This window comes from Salminus brasiliensis, chromosome 2, assembly GCF_030463535.1.
Source record: "Salminus brasiliensis chromosome 2, fSalBra1.hap2, whole genome shotgun sequence".
In the NCBI taxonomy this organism is placed as follows: domain Eukaryota; kingdom Metazoa; phylum Chordata; class Actinopteri; order Characiformes; family Bryconidae; genus Salminus; species Salminus brasiliensis.
Window position 1 is genome coordinate 21,756,636 of NC_132879.1, and position 18,212 is coordinate 21,774,847.

Consider the following 18,212-nt stretch of genomic DNA (forward strand, 5'->3'; position numbering starts at 1 on the left):
CAGCAGCACTATCTGGAAAGATTTGGGAATAATTACAGCGTTTTAAAAATATATGCAGCTTCTGTGAGCTGTTACTGGTGCTGTAAACCAGCCAATCAAAACAGAGGCAAAATAACCAGGTAGTCATATTAAACTTTTTTTGCCACATATGGTCACATATTCACTAGTTCTACCTTACAGAACAACATAAAATACTCAAAAAACTATAAATGCGCCCTTTGGTTTTTATGTTAAACATGTTATGTAAGAAAATTATGCAGCAAATAGAAATTTGATTGTGGGGCAGGCCTTCTTACTTATCCCCACCTAATAGATGGTTCTAATAACTCATATACAGGATGCTTCGTTTTAATGAACAGCATCAGGGAGATCCCTATGCTTCCCTTAGGGCAGCAAAGGTTTGCCCAGGCCCAAAATAGAGACAGTCATTATGCACCACGGCGGTGTGGTTTTAATGGAACAGACTCGGGCTAATGCATTATTAACTCTGCATCTTTCATTCTTAAGTGCAAAGGAAATGTGATCAGTCAGTGTCATAGGAGTCAAAATGACAAAACATACAAAGATTAAAGATAGATAGATAAATAAATAAATGCACAGATGACAAGTTTGACAGCGTGGAGAAACTTCTACCAGAGGAAATGCCTTTTGTACTTTCCTCATAAATAATTGACTTATTCCGATGAGTAAAAACAATAGTGATATGTCAAGTCTTCATGTGCTTTTCGGCATTGCCGCCCAGACAGAACTAAAAGAATGACTTTGGAGAGAGAGCAAACCCATGACAAGTGCAGCGGGATGATAAATATTTCACCATGATTTCTATGCTTTTATTGAGAGGGCCATGCCACAAAGCAGCTCAGAACCAGCAGTTGGCAGGCTGCTATTCTAGTCTGCCTTTTATCCAGCCATGACATTGTTCTGAAACCAGGTGCAGCCACATTATGGTGATATTGAGAGGCAAGTGGGGCAGGAGAAGAACACCTGCACGCTGTTGGCGAACACTGATTAAAACAACTTGTGAAAGAAGAAAGGTGCCCATTTCAACTCTCTACAGGGCGGAGAGTCTTAAAGAATAACTTCAAGTCACACAGACTAACATATAGGACATAAACGCACACACACTGATGGTATATTTGAGCAGATGATGAGCAGATCAAACAGACGGTCATGAAAACAGACAGTTAGAATACTTCCCTCCAGTGGATGAAACCTCTTACTGCTGTGGAAATCAAGCAATGCTAACCAACACACAATAAAAATCTGCTTTAGGCCCACAGAGCAAAATATACTCTAATAAAACACACACACACACACACACACACACACACACACACACACACACACACACACACACACACACACACACACTTTGGAAGCATCTTGCCGTGTGCACTGTATCACATTGTCCCAATCTCTCAATTTCACCCTTCAATAAGAAACACAGATTACTGGCAAGAATGTTTTTTGACAGATGGCATTTAATTCAAGTGGCATCTGACATTCAAATCGCTAAAGGGGTCAGCCAGCTAAAACTGCAGTGAAAATCCAGGACTTGGTAAATTCATCTGGTTTAAATGTGTGCAGAATAAGACGGAGCATCACTAGACGGGAGAAGCCCACACAGGGAGAGAAAAAGCTTAAACTGAGATCAATCCTACCCCTGCAAATGCCATTTCTGTTCAGCCTAAAACAGCATTCCCAAATCCTGGTCTACTGCTTCCGAGCTGAGGCCAAGAGCAGCCAGCTTTGTCAGTTGTTAGAAGGTGAGGATACACAGCCAAAGGCTCCTAATGTTGCTGATATTAATGAGGGCAAGCGTTAGGCCCTTCCAAACAATGAAACCCAGTGTTTGTTATTTGCTACCTCAGCATTTTGGAGTAAAGTATTCCTTTAAGACCTCATCACATTACACAAGGTACTGCATGGACTCACTGTAACTACACTGTGACACATAAGGCTATATTTATATGTATATAGATACGAACAGTCTATTTATGTAAGAGTTGAATGGGTAGAAGGACAGAAACAGCAGCAGGTGGATGCGTTCATTCAGCGCACACAGACCAGGTCTGGGAACACTGTTGCTCTTGACAGTTCAGGCTTACAGGCACAATAGTCTTAACCCCCCCTTACATCCAAATATACATACACATACACATTAAGGTAAATAGTGGGTGCATTGTTTACTAGTAAGACTTCACTCACGCATTAAAGAGAAAGCTGTGGTCAAGCTTAAAGGTAAGTGTTAGACAATCAGCGAGAACATTTAACACAGGAGCTGAGAAGAGTACAGAGTGCTGACGGATAGCTGAAACACACAGGGTGAGTGCGAGAGAAAAGGAGTGACTAGTGAGACATGCAGAGAGAACGATGATAAGGAGAATGAGAGGGATGGAGAACGAAAAATAGAAGAGGGCAGGAAAGAGAGAGGGTGAAGAGAGAAAGCAGGGACGGAAGGAAGATAAAAAGAAAGAAGATAAAACAGAAAGAAGATAAAAAGGGAGCGCAGAGAGAGAGAGAGAGAGAGAGAGAGAGAGAGAGAGAGAGAGAGAGAGAGAGAGAGAGAGAGAGAGAGAGAGAGAGGAAGGGAGAAGGAAAAGAAAAGACAGAGAAAGAAAGCAAAGAGTGAGGGAGAGAGAGAGAGAGAGAGAGAGAAACAAGAGAAAGTAGGGGGGCGAGGAAGGGATGGGGAAAAGAAAGAGAACGAAGGGCAGAAAGTAGGGAGTGAGGGAGGAATATGAGAGTAGATAAAGAGAGAAGAGAGAGAAGAAGAAAAAGAGAGGAGATCATTCTCTGTCTAAAATAAAAAAAATCATTGGTACATGAAGTATTCTCATGACTAATCTACTGTAGTTGTAGTCGACTTCTACACTTGGGTCAGCGGTGATTTGCAGGTGCCAACCCTACAGCTGAAACACACAGGCAGAATTTTAAGGGCATGGTGATTCCAGTTAGTCCAGTTCACGCAAAATCTACAGTTATTTACTATGCATCATATGCACAAAGCGTCAAACGCCCAGGTCCACGGCTCAGAGAATCCGGACTACTGGAGCCAGCTACAGAGGGTCCGGCTTCTTCTCCCCTCATATCCGATCCAAATAAGGAGCAATATGGAGAAACTAAGAAATAAAGTCTAAAGAAGCTTTATTTTGCAGGGAGAGTTGCACGTTGCAGCTATCTTCCACAACATCATCACAATATTAAGACACAGGCTTAGAGACCCCCGAGAGAAGGAGCCGTGGTAAAATAGCAGATTCCAATCTGTTTATGTCCACTTGAATTCAGGTATTATTCTTCAGCTGAGGGTCTCCGTATTGATTAGGCGTCCAGTTTTAGCGGCCGACGACAAAGTGCAAAGGAACATTAGCCATGGTGTCACTGTAGTCAGGATCAGTGACCTGAGGGGATAGTCAGTTGCTGGCAGACTCATCAGCTACGTCTGTCATTTCAGTAGTGCTGTCCAGAGCTCCTCTCGCACGCCAGATCTTCACTGTCCGATCACTGCAGGTTGAAGGAGGGATAAGGATTGTTATTGAGCACAGTGTAGTAGTTCTCAATCTTGGCCTCCTGCCCTGTACAGTTTATTACTTTCTGCGCTAAAGCATACGGGAGAGGGATGAATGGGAACTGGGATAGCAGAAAGACTGTGGGTTTCCTTGGTAATCCAGATATGGAGAACACAATTGAAATTGATTGCTGGTGGTACCAGTGAGAATAGGAAATCCATTGATATTTTAAATCTTAAATATCTTCTCCTCTGAATAATAATACTTGTATGCTACTGTGTCATAAGAGTGAAGTCAAGTAAAGTCATATGCCAGGGCATTTATGTATTAAAATGCTTGTGGTGAGGCTACAGCAGAATAGCACCAAACGCTAATCTAAACAGGGAAAAAATACTTAAAATTTATATGGACAAAAGTATTGGGACACCTGCTCATCCATTACTTCTTCAACTATCAAGGGTATTAAACCTTATTTAAAGTTTATCCTGCTTTTGTTAGAGTAACTTTCTCTACTGTCTAGAGAAGGCTTTCAATAAGATTTTGGAGCATTGCTGTTAGGATTTGATTGCATTGCATTAGTGAAGCTTGGATGTTGGATGATCACCATCCCACAATATCCCAAACTCCCCAACTCATTCCAAAAGTATTGGATGGAGCACCATAATTTCAGAGCCCCACTGTTTCACAGCTCAAAGCTGGGGGGCTTTGTACCTTGTGTATTAGTCATGGTGCCAATAGGTTCATGTTTACCTGCTTTAGAGAGTCCTATTCTATTGGCAATACTTACGCCATGATGCCATTTATAATATTTATAACATTTATTATAACATTCATTTTATAATATAATAAAATAAAATAAAAAACAGGTTCTGTTACAAATGATTTATACAACTGCTCTGTAAAAAATGAAAAATGGCCATCTGAACTGCAGCCCAAAGTTCTCAGACTTCCCTCCCACTTTCTTATCGATGTTGACAGCATTTTCCGAATGAGCGAAATAATCATTACAGAATAATAATCACGGAGTAAGATCTCTGTTCTGTTTCCAAACACAAACATGGTGTTGGTTAAAGGTTTGCAATTCACTTTTTCTTTTAGTTTTAATGAACCATGAATAAGGAAGAATTAACCTATAATTACAACATGCTTTTAACTCCCCAGGTAATACGTGCTAATTAGCTGGCAGCTGGATTGACGTGTGCTTTAGCACAGAAAACACTAAAATGTGCAGGAGGACCAAAACTGAAATCCAATGAAGTAGCGAGCGTGTGTGTGTGTGTGTGTGTTACTCACTCAGATGCAGTGAACAGTAAACTGTTGTTAGTGGAGATGCTGTTGATGGGGCTCTCGTGGCCCCGCAGTTCTCCGAGCGCGCTCAGTGTGTCCGTGTGCCAGAGTTTGAGAACTCCTCCTCTACAGCCGCTCAGCAGGGCTGGAGAGCCAGGAACGACGCCCAGAGCACACACCCAGTCCCGATGAGCGTTTGGCACTTGCTGCTCCAACACAACACACATGCATACAAGAGAGTCAGATACACACATTTCATTTTCAATTTCATCTATTTTCCACTCCAGGGATCATTCTGCAAAAGACTTCTGCTCACTAAGAACTCCTTCATTGATTTACACCCATCATTTATATGCAACGTTCTAGCTTTTGATTGACAGAATTCACTTAACGGTTGACTGAAGATTAATCTTCTCTCTAACCTACACCAGATGCTGTATTGATTTATTGAGCTTACCTGCAGCAGGTCTTTATGAGCCAGGTCCCATTTCTTGATGCCATTGTCTCGGGAGCCACTGAATAGACAGTCTCCCTGCACCACCACAGACTCAATGCCGTCATAGTGTGGAGGTTCAAAGTTATGTGTAGGACCAATGCTGCCTAGAGCTCCTTCAGTTACATCAAACATCTGCAATATATAAATGAATAAAATAACAACTAGTTAAAAAAAAAACTAAAAAACTAAAAAAACTAGTATTTATTTTTAGATAAATACTAAAAATATGTATTTATCTATTTTTTTAATTCACAATAAAAACATTTGGTGTATAAATCTTTTAATTTCAGAAAAAAAGCCTGAACCAAAAAAACAGAAACAAACCTTAATGTAGTGATCTTTGGAGCCGGTGATGACCAAATCCTGGCCATTACTAGAGTGATCCACAGTCAAACACATGACTGGTCCAAGGTGACCTGTAAGCTTGCCTGTCGAGACAAACCTATGGGAGCAAAAAAAGACATCAGCATTAAGAAAGAAAATCAATTACTTTCATATCACCTTGCCATTGGAGGCAATAACAGTGAACTGTACCAGAAATCATAAAGACATTTTGTCCTAAGGCCTTCTACCTTAATGCTAGGACATATATAGTCAAGTTAATGCATTTTACATGGATGTATAAATAAATTAACCACAGTCAACAAGTGCAGAACCCATGCGGCTTGTTACGATAATAATAATAAAACACATTTTTATCTAAAAATGAAAATAATAACAACAAGGGAAATCCTCATGTATGTCATTTTTTAGACTGACAACATATTACAACACATGTATCTGTATCATATATGTCAGAATCTAGTTCTGGCAGTTTAGAAAACTGCAGATCTAACCATATTAATAATTATTTAGATGTATATGTTTTTTGTATCTTTAACAAAAAATAAATAAATTAATTAAATAAAAGAAATAAAGAAAGTCAACCAAAACAAGCTGTCAATATTTTGTGATGACATAATTAGCAGTGTATAAAATAAGCTTTAAATTAGCATCACAAAAGTAAAGAAAAAAACAAAAACTATTGAACAAACATTATTATACATGATTATACATATTTAACGTCTTGAGGTAATAAGATAAGATATTGAGGGACTTGAGGGAGGTATTGACGGAATAAGAATTTGGTCACTTAAATTGAAAAATGTTACTATAAAGCCATTGAAATAAAAAATAATTATTTAATTCTTTATATAGAATATATAGAATTCAACCAAGCACCTTTGTGTGTGTGTAAGCGTACCTTCTAAGGTCCCACATGCGGACAGAGTTTCCAGCTGCTGCATAGAGCACTGTGCCAGTTGGGTTGAGGGCGATCTGGTTGATCTGGTTCTCTCCAGTGGGTATAGTCACTGTGCGGTTAGTGGTGGCTGCACACGCATCGCCTGAGCTCACCTGACCAGAAGAGCTGAGAACAAAAGACATTCTGTCATTCAAAGGAACAGCTGGTAGTTTTTGTTAGAAAGCTTAGAGATAGGATAGCATATGCCAATGCAACAGTGTGGGTTGAATGAGTAATGATCCGTTTTTTATCTTTTTAGGGTATAGTAGTGTGAAGCTGACGGAATAAAGATTCTTTTGATTTTGGTGGTTTGTGTGATCATGAAATCTTACTTCAGTCCAGTTTGGTACAATAACAATATTGGACATAAAATTTTAGGCAGGTGAATAGCCACCATCAGACCTTTGAACACCTGTAATTGCTCGAGAGGACTCACGCGAGTGTGCGGATGCACTTGGCTGAGTCACGGATATCCCAGACTTTGATGTAGGAGGTGGAGACTGTGAAGACCAGGCTGGAACTGTAGCGTACAGACACCACGTTGTTGGGGTGGCCACCCAGAGACATGATCTCCTGACCAGTCACGAGATTCCACACTTTACAAGTGCGGTCTATGGACGAGAATATATGCTCCACTCAGTAAAGAAATGCACCAAGGATTACAGTGGACCTATTATCAGGTTCGGATGGGAGGCATCTTTTAAGCAATTTACAACAACCGACAAAATTAAAATGAGAAACATTAAAGAGTCAGCATACTAAGGGTTACATGAACATGTAAGAAGCAGAAAATGTATCTTTAAGGGGCTCATTAGCGACTTTGTAAGGGTTGGTAACCAAACAAAAACTAACCAAAATCATACCAAAATATTCTATGGAGTCACTTTAAGACTTGAACAATTAGTATTCTATTGGTACACAATATTTGAGCATGTGGTTTTAGGCCTATGCCTCAATCATACAGCTGTGACACTGCTGCCATTATGTAATGGATATCAACAGGCTTTTGAAAGGCCACTGATTTCTGTCCATTTATAAAACAGGTGGGCAAATAATCCACACACAACTGACTGCTGCTAGTTGCCAAAACCGATGGATGCACATCCCCTGCTCTCAACATACTTGATGCAACTATGGAACGAAGGCCGAAGCCCTTCTTGAGGTAAACTGGGTTGAATTCATTCAGTGCAGCCCAGATATAGGAGTCAGACCTTTGGATCCAGTGAAGAGGAGGTCATCAGTGGAGTCCACACACAGCACGGCTTTACTGTGGCCCTCAGCAACATGGACACATTGCAGAGTACCACCACGGCTGCTCTTTGACGCGGGCACAGGGTTTATCACCCCTCTGAGAAACAAACACACACACACACACATACACACAAAATTGGTATAGCCATCAAGCTACTATTAACACAACCACCAATTCATTTGGAATGAAGACACTGAAGTCATGCAGTCTTCCATGCACACAGAAGCCTTCATGTAAATATAGTGATCTGTGCAGATAACACTACAGCAGAACATGCATGTATGTACATGCTCAATGTCCAGCAATTCAGCCACGTGCTGCAACGTATAAAAGTATAAACGTACAAAAATGTGGACAGATACTGTTTGGGCCCCTTTGATAAATGGATACATACATTTAATTTTTTTTATTAAGAAATAGTAAACAAAGCCTCTGTAGCTAAACAAATATAAAAACAGCAACAGGTCAGTAAGCACAGCTTGCAAACATGTTGCGGAGAGGAGAGAAGTCTTTCAGTTGTAGTTGGAATTATTACCCACTCCTCTTTGCAGAAGGCCTCTAGTTTCTCTAGAAATTCTTGGGTCATATTGCTGGGCAGCTTGATTAAAATCCAGAAATGTTCTATGCTGTTTAGGTCAAGGGACTATAAGAGCCATTCAAAGTGCTTCAGGTTGTGTTTCTTCAGGTAGTCCATGGCAGATTTTGAGGTATTCTGAGGTATTTTTTGGATCATCATCATCTTGTTGAATAAGTCCTCTTTTTTAATCTTCAGCTTCACTAAACAGATGGTTTGGCATCTGGATTCACGAGTTCCCGGTGTTTTGTAAAACCCAGTCTCTTTTCAACTGTGCAATATTGTCAGTTCTTCACAGCTGACAGGTGTACTTTTGCTGATTGTGTCTAAAGAGTCCTATTTTAACTTTATTAATCCACAGCACTTGTTTCCAAAGCTCATCTGGCCAGACATTCTGTATAATTCCTAAACCTTTTGTGGTAAGGTTGCAGGTAATGTTTCATTATTACTATGACTCCATAAAGACTATGTTTTGTGCAAGCTAAGCTGCACAATGGTAAGATGCAACACATTTTTTGGCTCATCTGAACTTTCTTGTTGGCTCTTGACAGTCACATGGTGATTTTTGATTTTGGTTTGCTTGTATCAGCCTATTAGCAGTTTTTGTGGTCCTCTGATTTGCTAATTGTATTCTGTAATGTAATGTTTTTGTAATGTTGAGAGCGTTCAAAACACATTTCACAGGCCACACTTTAGTAACTGTGCATTAGGAACCTCTGGGAATATTGGGAGTTTTGTTTGATTAGCTACAGAGGCTGAGTTTACTAGACTTACTAATCTTTACTAAAAGGTTTTCTCATCCAAACAAACAAAAAAAGTAATTTGGCCAAGGGTGTCCAAACTTTCACATGCAACTGTATCAGACTTACTTAAAAAAAAACAACAACAAAAAAACAAAAAAAACACAATAGAGGCAACCTGGGTAATACTGTTCCAGAAAAAAACAAGCTATAAAAAAAACCCCCAACAGCTTTACTTCTGCAGAGGATCCAACTAGAAATCCAATTACTATACTGGAGAATGGGAGAAACAAGATTAGCTGTGTGAGAATAGAGACCCCTGGTGGATAAACAACAGTGCGCACGCACACACACACACACACACACACACACACACACACACACACACACACACACACACACACACACACACACACACAATATAATATAAATATAAAAAGTGATATTGGTGACGGCTGTACAGCTGAACTTAATGGACAAAGACAACTCTATCCAATAATTACTGGGTAGAGTGACCACAGTATCTATTGATATTTACTGACCTGATCACAGAAAAGATGAAATAATTGTATCATTATGTAAAGTTTTGAAGGTCACTTCAGAAGCCAGATAAAATAAATTAAATGTTATATTAATATATTATAATAAATATACTCATATTAATTTTAAATATGAACAAATTAACATGAGAATAAATACAATAAAATGCTAAGGAAATAAATTGTAATTTTATGTTCATCAGCATGTAGGTGAGGCAGCCCAGTATTCAGAATTTCAACCCAATACTCATTCAAACAAACAAATGCTTCAGTAATTTATACTTGAACAGATTAAATCAGCTGGGCTGAGATGGAATTGATCAAATCCATGGATTGGCTGGGAAGAAAGACCCAGACCCTTGTTTATCTAACACTCATTTTTGAAAAGAACGCATTCTTTGCACTGTATTTTGTATTATTTTGAATTTTATTTGTATCTATTTAAATGTCATAAAGTGTTCGTTAGATGAAACACTTTTTGAAAAAACAACTCCTTCTTGGCATGCCTTCTGCACAGTACAGTATCTGTGCGATGCTAATGACGTGTGCAAGCTCAGCTCTGGTCCTACTGTGCAGCTGCACTAGTGTTTGAGCTCCTCTCCACATTTCCTGTACAGAAGCTCCGAGCAAAGGAACCCCGCAGTCAGGCGAGTGAACACTGACCACCCCCCCTCCCCCAGCCTGCAGGGATGAAGGGGGTGGAGGATGCACCTCCAAGCTACATGAGCAAGCAGGAACACACACACACAAACAGTCCAAAGCTAATGCAATGTGTCTAATTCTAAATACCACAGGGTCGAAGGCTAACATCGTGCTCCTGTTCTCTGAGAACTCTGACTGCTACTGCTAAAGAAAGAAACGGAGGGCATTCAAAAAGCCAGAAGCTTTTAGTCATGTTTCCCTTCACCTCAAGCTGGTGCTCTGATGGTGTTTGCTATGGAGGACTACGGAGAAACAGAGTTAGTGCAGGTCAACACAGATCGCTGTGGGATTAAGTATTGCAGTTGGGTAGATATTTGGTTTCAATGGAAGGGTTTGAGAGGCAAGTTGAACACTGAATGTTCAGAGCTACAGACACTAGATTAGGGTTCATGTTGTAGGATTAGCTTTTCCACAATCATTTACGCAAAGTCTACCATGTGAATAATAGGGGGGTAACGATTTCGATTAAATAATCCCCCCCAAAAAATATTCAGTAATCAAAATTAGGCTTCTATGTGCATCTTGTCAGATTATGTTGGAGCGTTAATAGCTTTGCTTATTGACTCTTACTGGCATAGTGTGGTGTTCATGACTGTGGTAGTATTGTGGTAGTACCCCTCTAACTAGAGCTCTGAAGTAGGCCTGTCACAATAACTATATTTTGTGGATGATACATTGTCTTAAAAATACCCGGACCATTTTTGGTACATTGATAATATTATATATGAAATATATTCCTAATAATGGAATTACATCCTTAATAAAAAGGTAATAATATTTCAGCATATTTAAAAAAATATGAAATCTATTATATCTGTTGCATCGTAACTGTGTGTATGGTGGCGCTGTTACTGATGCATTAGTTATTATGCACACTGCACTGTTCACAGCAGACGAGAGAACAGAATAGCGACATTCATTCTTGTTTAAGAATGCAAGTAAACACAACGGGCAAAATCGAGGTCAGCGAAAATGATTGAGGTTGAGTCCATATGTTGTTCAATAAGTCATTACCAATTATCGTGATAGGCCTACTCTGAAGAATTTATTTATTAGTGTTGAATTTTATTTTTTTTGTTTAATTTAAATCAAAGTCTGAAAGTCATATTGAAAAATATATATGCATCGTTACACCCCTAGTTCATAACTGTTTTGGGAATGCCATTTACTTCAAATGAGTAACTGCAGTGACATTTACACATTAGCCCAGGGTGAAGCTATATGGGAATTTTACTGATTGAAAACCAAACCATTGGACATTCAGCGTAGGACTTGAAAGGGACTGCTCACACCAGGCAAGGTCAACTCGGGTAGACATGCTTTCTCAAAAGCAGAGGAAAGAACAGTTAAAGGGACATTCTTTGGTTTGATCGACACATTCCAAATTCAGATTCTGCTGTGTGTGCTGCTCTCCACCAAACAAATAATTAAGTGGGAGGCCTTTATCATGAAAATCAGCTCACACAAGCAGAGGCCTTTTCAGACCAAGTGGTTGCAGGATTATCCTCCAGCCCCTAGGATGGCGCTAGCGCTTACTGTTTGATTTCTTTGGCTTTAGCTCTGTCAGCTGCTGCTTGTCCCTTGTCATAGGTCTTCCTGCGGGTGAGAGGAGATGCTTCCGGAACTCTCTTTTCCACCCCTGGTGGAGGTCTGGAGCCGGAGTTGCTATTTTTAGTGTCCATTAGTGACACGAAAGACAGAAACATGAAATAAAAACACAAAACAAACATCCACTGAACACAAAAGCACAACACCAAAAGATGAGCAGCATTCAAAACAAAGAATACACCCGACAATGAGAATACAGACCTGTTACCCTGATAATACTAGGAGAAAAGGTTATCAAACTTCACTAACAGGAGTTTCAGACAACATCGGTCATATTAAAGGACTCATTCTGTAGGAGATGCTGTTACTGTCATACACTCTTAAAATTAAAGCTGCTACAAAGGGGTTCTTTGAATGATGCCCTAGAACCCAAGTCTTCCAATCTAGACCTTGAATCCAGCTTAAGGTCCTGGATTTTGTTCTCGCTGGAAGTTATTGGCCTACAAAGGATTGCGAAGTCCGGGACTGGACACTGGTAAAACAACCGTGAGCATGGAGAACCTTTACATTGTTTTCTTACAACATTTGGACAACAATATGAAAAATTGGCATTTCTTGCTCTCTGGCTCCCTCTAGAGTCGGGAAGTGTTTTTAGTGCTTTAAGCTACCCCTAAGGGACACATTTTTCTGGATGAGCTGATTCAAAAACATCACTGAAAGCAGCATGTAGACTGACATGGTAGAGTATTATTACCGGATTTTACACAAATATGACTCGGGTTGTGCAGCGTTTCAAGGTTCTCACAAGCCTTGTCCTGCATGCTTTTCTGCACATTACAACTCACTAAAGCATAACAACGATTTTGAGTGTTTTAAATGGTTATTCCCACATATCGGTTTCACAAAAATAATGCTTAATGGAACCAAAATGATTCTTCTTTGGCAGCGCTCAAAAACCCTTTGTAGCACCATTATTTTTAAAAAGCATAAATCTAATCTCTATTATCGCAATCTCTCTTTAATCCTCTAATGAAATGACAGATATCATATGCTGGTTAGATGTCATGAAATCAATCTGCTAAATAATTAGTGAATCCCTCCATGGAGAGACAATTAAGCAGCCATTACAGGTGAGATACTTGCTATATGTGCTTAAAGAACAGCTGTGAGTTAGGTTGTGTAATGTACATGTGATCTGTCGAGACCTTCAAATTAAGGAATGTGTCAAAGTGATGTCCTAGGATTGTGACAAGTGATTTTATTCAATGCAAAACTAACTTCTCCAACTCATTAAGGAAGGATGGTTCCAGTCCTGGAGAATCAAGTCTCTCCCTACTTTAACTCGATTCAACTGTTGAACTCTGGAGCACTCACAAGACTGGAAATGACCAACCATGCCATGGGGGAAATACTGTATGTATTCAGAAAGAAAGTGATGGAATAACAAATGAACACCAGTAAATGCTCCAAGCAAACGTAAAGCTAAGAAGCAGCAGTGCATGCAGAGGTCAGTGCGAGTTAAGTAAAGATGTTAGCTTGCTACCCAACTTACATGCTACCCATTCTAGAGGAAAAGCCAGCTGAAGGGACCATGTAGTCCCTAACCGCATTGCCAGCAGACTCTAGGTCCGTGGACCCCTCAGGTGTTTCAGCCATTGGGTGCAGAGGGCCAGTGAATTCTCCACTTGGCGTGTCAGGGCCAGAGTCACAGCTGTTTGCATAAAGCAGCTCCATTTGAGTAGTCGTTCTTCTGCGAGCCTGTACAAGAGGATTAAGGAAAGATTTTGTCCAATGTGGTACCTTTTAAGGCAAATGCATACTTAACTTTTCATCTAGTTTATTGTAGTAAGATTTAATTCACATAGCTTTGGGGCCATTTCTGCTGGTCCAGTCATCATAAAATATGCTCAGATGGAATGGGCAGCTATATTTAAAAACTATTTCAAAGCTTTGCATCTCCAACATAGGAACGATACAGAAGAAATGAAGTAGTGTATCAAAAATCAATGCTTTAAATGGTGCCAACTAATTGCTACATAGCACCAATATATCTCATCTTTTAATACCAAATTTCACTGCATCTTAAAAATAAAAGGTGCTACACATGGTTATTTGAGTGATGACACAGAAGAACCACTTTTGGTTACATGGTTTCAAAGAACCATTTGTAGCACCCTTGTTTTCAAGAGCGTACCTAATTAGTCTCTTATATTAGAGCCAATAGGCATGCTCGTTTCAATATCTAGACTGCTGATTCACTGTCTACATTACATTCTGTGGTTCGAGCCACACCGCATTCTGATTGTAATGAAGTAAGAAAGTACGAAAAATTTAACAGTCAGGAACTGGCATTGAACTCCAGGTATCTGTATTGTATCAGAATCACAGTACCCACCCATAAGGACAGCATTTATTAACTTGTAATGTGTGTTAATACAACAATATTTTATGTAAAATGGTCATTTTGGACCATTTCTCCACATTGGTCCTATAATTTTCTATTGTATATCCATAAGGCAGCTATCATTTTCAAATGGTGGGAAACAGTAAGGATATGATGAGGTTTGGATAGGACAGAAGCTACAGAAACTACAGAAGACGTTACCTTACTCCTGGACTTGGTCTCTCCACAAAGCTTCATGAGGTCAGAGGCTAGGGTGCTAGATTATGAGAGAGCAAATGGTGCGTCATTGTACAGCGTGCATACTTGAAAGCCTTAATGAAATACAGCCCTCTGTAATGAAGGCTTGTGTGATGAATTTAGTGCAGTGGTATCCAGCAGAAGATTTTAAGTAAGTTTTGCTGACTTACTTTCCATCTGCTGCAGGACTTGTTGATTCATCACTGCTACTGTCATCTCCGTTCTCTAAAAAGAGCAAAAACAAAAAACAGTAAAGTGACAGCTTCTCTCTTTTGCACTTACAGGTTTGAAAGAGCCCTATCCAACCATTACTGTAAATCGGGTGTAGAGTCATCCTCACCTTGAGTTAACGGAATTGTTAAATCAATCTGATGAGTGCATTAATATTACAGAGGAAGCAGATGAGGACAGTCATTGAATGAGCTCAGCATTGCCATGCTTGTTGTTTGGCTGCTTTAAAACATGGGTCCATACAGTCAGGCTGCGTCCAGAACACATGGCGTCTGAGTTAATTGGAGTTACAGTGGGAAAAGGTGAGGACTAAAAGGACTTGCCAGGAAATATTAGTAATGTGACCCCTAACGTAATAATGTCCACCTATGAACAAGCTAATATGGAATTCTTCTTCCAATTTAACCTGCTAAGGGCTTGGAATTATGGGTAATGTTAACAGTTAGCGTGCGGTTCCTAATTGCGAGGCTGTAGCACATGTAAAAGTGGTAGGCACGGACATGGAGGCGGAGGAGGGAGGAAAGGAGGGGTGGGCAGATGAGGGAAAGCCTGGGAGCGGTACGCCTCATGCACCTGCAGATGTAACTGCTAGCCTGCGGTTAGTCTGAGGAGGGAGACCCATGCACTCAGAACTTAGTACAGGGTGGCTGGCGTCTGGTACTTACCCACAGGCATGTTACCTAGCTCTGTTTCAATTCAGGCAACGGGGAGGGGAGGGGGGCAGAAAAAAAAGGCAACACACAAATCAAATACACATTCCCCCAGTACAAACGGAACCAAGTCCAATTCTTTCAACAGAGCAGCCTAGTACTGCTGAATAGATGCTGTCAAAATGGGACATCTAAAGAAAAATGATCTGGCAGAAGCTGAATAATTAGGATTTCTCGCAGTAGTGCAGCATCTATTCAGGAGCAATATCCCAACACAAGAAATCTGGACATGCAGTGCATATCTAATCAGCCCTCATCCATAGCTTCATATCACATGAGGAGAGTGCCAATCTGAAAATATCCTGATTCACGCATTTCATTTTTGAATAGACATTTCTGGTTTTCCAGAAGTTGGAGTGGGCTGGTCAGAGTGAATGAGGAATCAGTGCGTGTCTGAGGAGCTGGAATATGTTTGGGCCCAAGGAGAAGACTCACCTTGCAGAGCATTGCCCAGTAATGCATCCAGCTCCGGGTTAAACTCAGCTTTCTCCTTCAGCATGTGGAAGAGCAGCTGGTTCTGGGTGGCGCTGTTGATTTCGGTCTGCTTCAGCCGGCCCTCCATAACCTTAATCTGAGACTCCTTCTGAGCTGCCTGCAGACCCTGAGACATTCACACAGGTACTTCAGATTAGTTTAGAGGTACTTTTAATCTGTATTTTCATCCCCTCCTCCCCCATCCAGGTAGTAGTACTGCAACAAGGTGAAATTGGTATCAGTAGTATTGGCAATAGATAAGACAAATGGCATTTTTTTATGTAAGCAACATGTAAAATGTAAGGCCACTGGAAAAATCTGTAATGCCAGCAGAGGTGAAATGACTGCATCAATAGGTCCAACTAGATGGAACGATACAACAACATGGTTAAATGAATGCTTGAAGAAAACAGTCTGTTTCCAAGTAAAACAAACGGCGTGAATTATTTTATTTGTTTTCCATGCTCTAAAATTAAGATCCTAATTCAAGCTTAGTACCATTAACACCTTTTTCACTTCTACTTAGTTTGACACTGTGGCAATTGTGATTTTTCCCCATAGATCTGAAACCATTCAAAAAGTTATTGAACCAATAAATGCAATTCTTTTAGGTTTATTATATTTTGTCACACAGAAATATCAGGATCTACAGGCACCTACTGAGCAGGTAGATAAGTTAGATACATAGAGACAGACTTATTCAGCTGATACTTAAGGATCAGTTATAAGTATCAGAAGCAATAAAGTGGTATTGGCCACACTGGGCCACACTGGGTAGACCGTTTGGTACCTTATTGATTGCCATAGACATGAAGTGATCCAGAAGAAACCGAGACTCTGAGAGAGTGCACGAGCCAATAACTGCAGAAACATCCACAGTCTCTCCCTCCTCCTGCACATACAAACACACATTCTTCATAAAGCACCAGTGTTCTACATTTGTCCTGCATTAAATTTTCTTCCTCTCTTGCCTATGTAAAATGCTGTGTGGTTCGAATATGAATTCTATCCCATAAGATTCCCAGAAGGATTTGGAAAGCTGCCTTACCGATAGTGAGGAACAGCACACAGTTTTAAAGGGGCTGGGTCCTATTATTCCCAAAAAAATGTCCAACCACTCTTTATCCTGCAGAATTAAATAGGCTGTTGCTGTGCCTTTAGTCCTACAAAATGTATCTATTCTAAATGCCTGTCCTGTATTATGCATCATTAAAAAAAGCACATGAGTGGCAAAGCGTGTGGAGTGGAAACACTCCTGAGAACTAAACTATGGTAGGCTGAATAGGCGGCAATATGTGAATGAGTTGGTTCTCATGACATCAGAGAAACAGTAACTTCAAAATGGGGTGTTTTTGCAGCTTAGTTTCTATATATGGACTCTATGGACTGGGGAGTGAATGGTATTTTTACTTTTACTTTACATTACATATTCTGATTTACATGTTATTTTACATATGATTTAAAAGATTAAAATATTGTATACAGACTGCACAGTCTGTATAATAATACTCCTTGTTATTTCAGCATGAGTTGGATAAATTACTACATTCAAATTGACATGAATGTAAATGCATTCATGTGTTCATTAGTGTCAATATACAGACTGTATGGACATGCATTTCTGTTATATGGGCCCTTCATAATTAATACCTTTATAATTAGTGTTTGTGGATATAGTGGAATAATTTATGGCAAGTTTACAAAATGTGAAGACCCTGCCTGAACTGTGCCACTTTAGAGGTGACGTACCTTAGCCTCCTCCATCTGCATGATGTTGGCCTGGCAGTCGGCGATGCTGTCGTTGATGTAGTCAATGTTGGCTAACAAGGACTCCAACTCCTCACTCAGAGACTGTACAGCCTTCTCTCCTTCTGGGCCCTCAGTGGCCAGTTTCTCCTTCTTCCTGCTCAGCTTCTCCCTCCGCCGGGTCAGCTCCTCCCGTTGCTGTGGACACAAAGACGTGTAAAAATCTCATATACAAAAAGACATGAGGAAAAGGATTTCTTTTATCTACAAAAAAATTACAGATACAAGTCTTGTAGCATTTTGTTAAAACAAGTGATTTGTCCAGCAAAAGCCATTTTACGCCTATGAACTACAGTTTTGCTGTTCCAAACCTAGCTAGTGCACCCCCTAGTGGTTGAAAATGAAGCAGAAAAGAGTGTGATTGATTTCTCCTCTGCCCATGCCTCACTAAGCTCCACCTCTGTATGCTCATCGTCAACCC

At 40.1% G+C, this 18,212-nt stretch overlaps 1 protein-coding gene across 4 annotated transcripts in view; it reads right to left on the reverse strand.

Annotated features, from left to right (window-relative positions):
- Positions 1 to 1,461: 1,461 nt before the first annotated feature.
- The window catches only part of kif21a (kinesin family member 21A), a 53,462-nt gene continuing 36,711 nt past the window's right edge, over positions 1,462 to 18,212 (reverse strand). For 3 of the 4 annotated variants that reach the window (XM_072670372.1, XM_072670360.1, XM_072670352.1), the window contains 15 exons: positions 17,735 to 17,929; positions 16,776 to 16,877; positions 15,947 to 16,112; positions 15,467 to 15,487; positions 14,741 to 14,795; positions 14,535 to 14,589; positions 13,482 to 13,687; positions 11,918 to 12,046; positions 7,786 to 7,922; positions 7,011 to 7,185; positions 6,536 to 6,700; positions 5,617 to 5,734; positions 5,254 to 5,424; positions 4,803 to 5,002; positions 1,462 to 3,504 (listed from right to left, as the gene is read on the reverse strand). In XM_072670372.1, coding sequence (XP_072526473.1) covers positions 3,414 to 3,504; positions 4,803 to 5,002; positions 5,254 to 5,424; positions 5,617 to 5,734; positions 6,536 to 6,700; positions 7,011 to 7,185; positions 7,786 to 7,922; positions 11,918 to 12,046; positions 13,482 to 13,687; positions 14,535 to 14,589; positions 14,741 to 14,795; positions 15,467 to 15,487; positions 15,947 to 16,112; positions 16,776 to 16,877; positions 17,735 to 17,929 — 1,986 coding nt within the window. In that variant the 3' untranslated portion in view covers positions 1,462 to 3,413. The remainder of the gene's footprint in view (positions 3,505 to 4,802; positions 5,003 to 5,253; positions 5,425 to 5,616; positions 5,735 to 6,535; positions 6,701 to 7,010; positions 7,186 to 7,785; positions 7,923 to 11,917; positions 12,047 to 13,481; positions 13,688 to 14,534; positions 14,590 to 14,740; positions 14,796 to 15,466; positions 15,488 to 15,946; positions 16,113 to 16,775; positions 16,878 to 17,734; positions 17,930 to 18,212) is intronic. The other variant, XM_072670366.1, reaches the window with a different exon arrangement.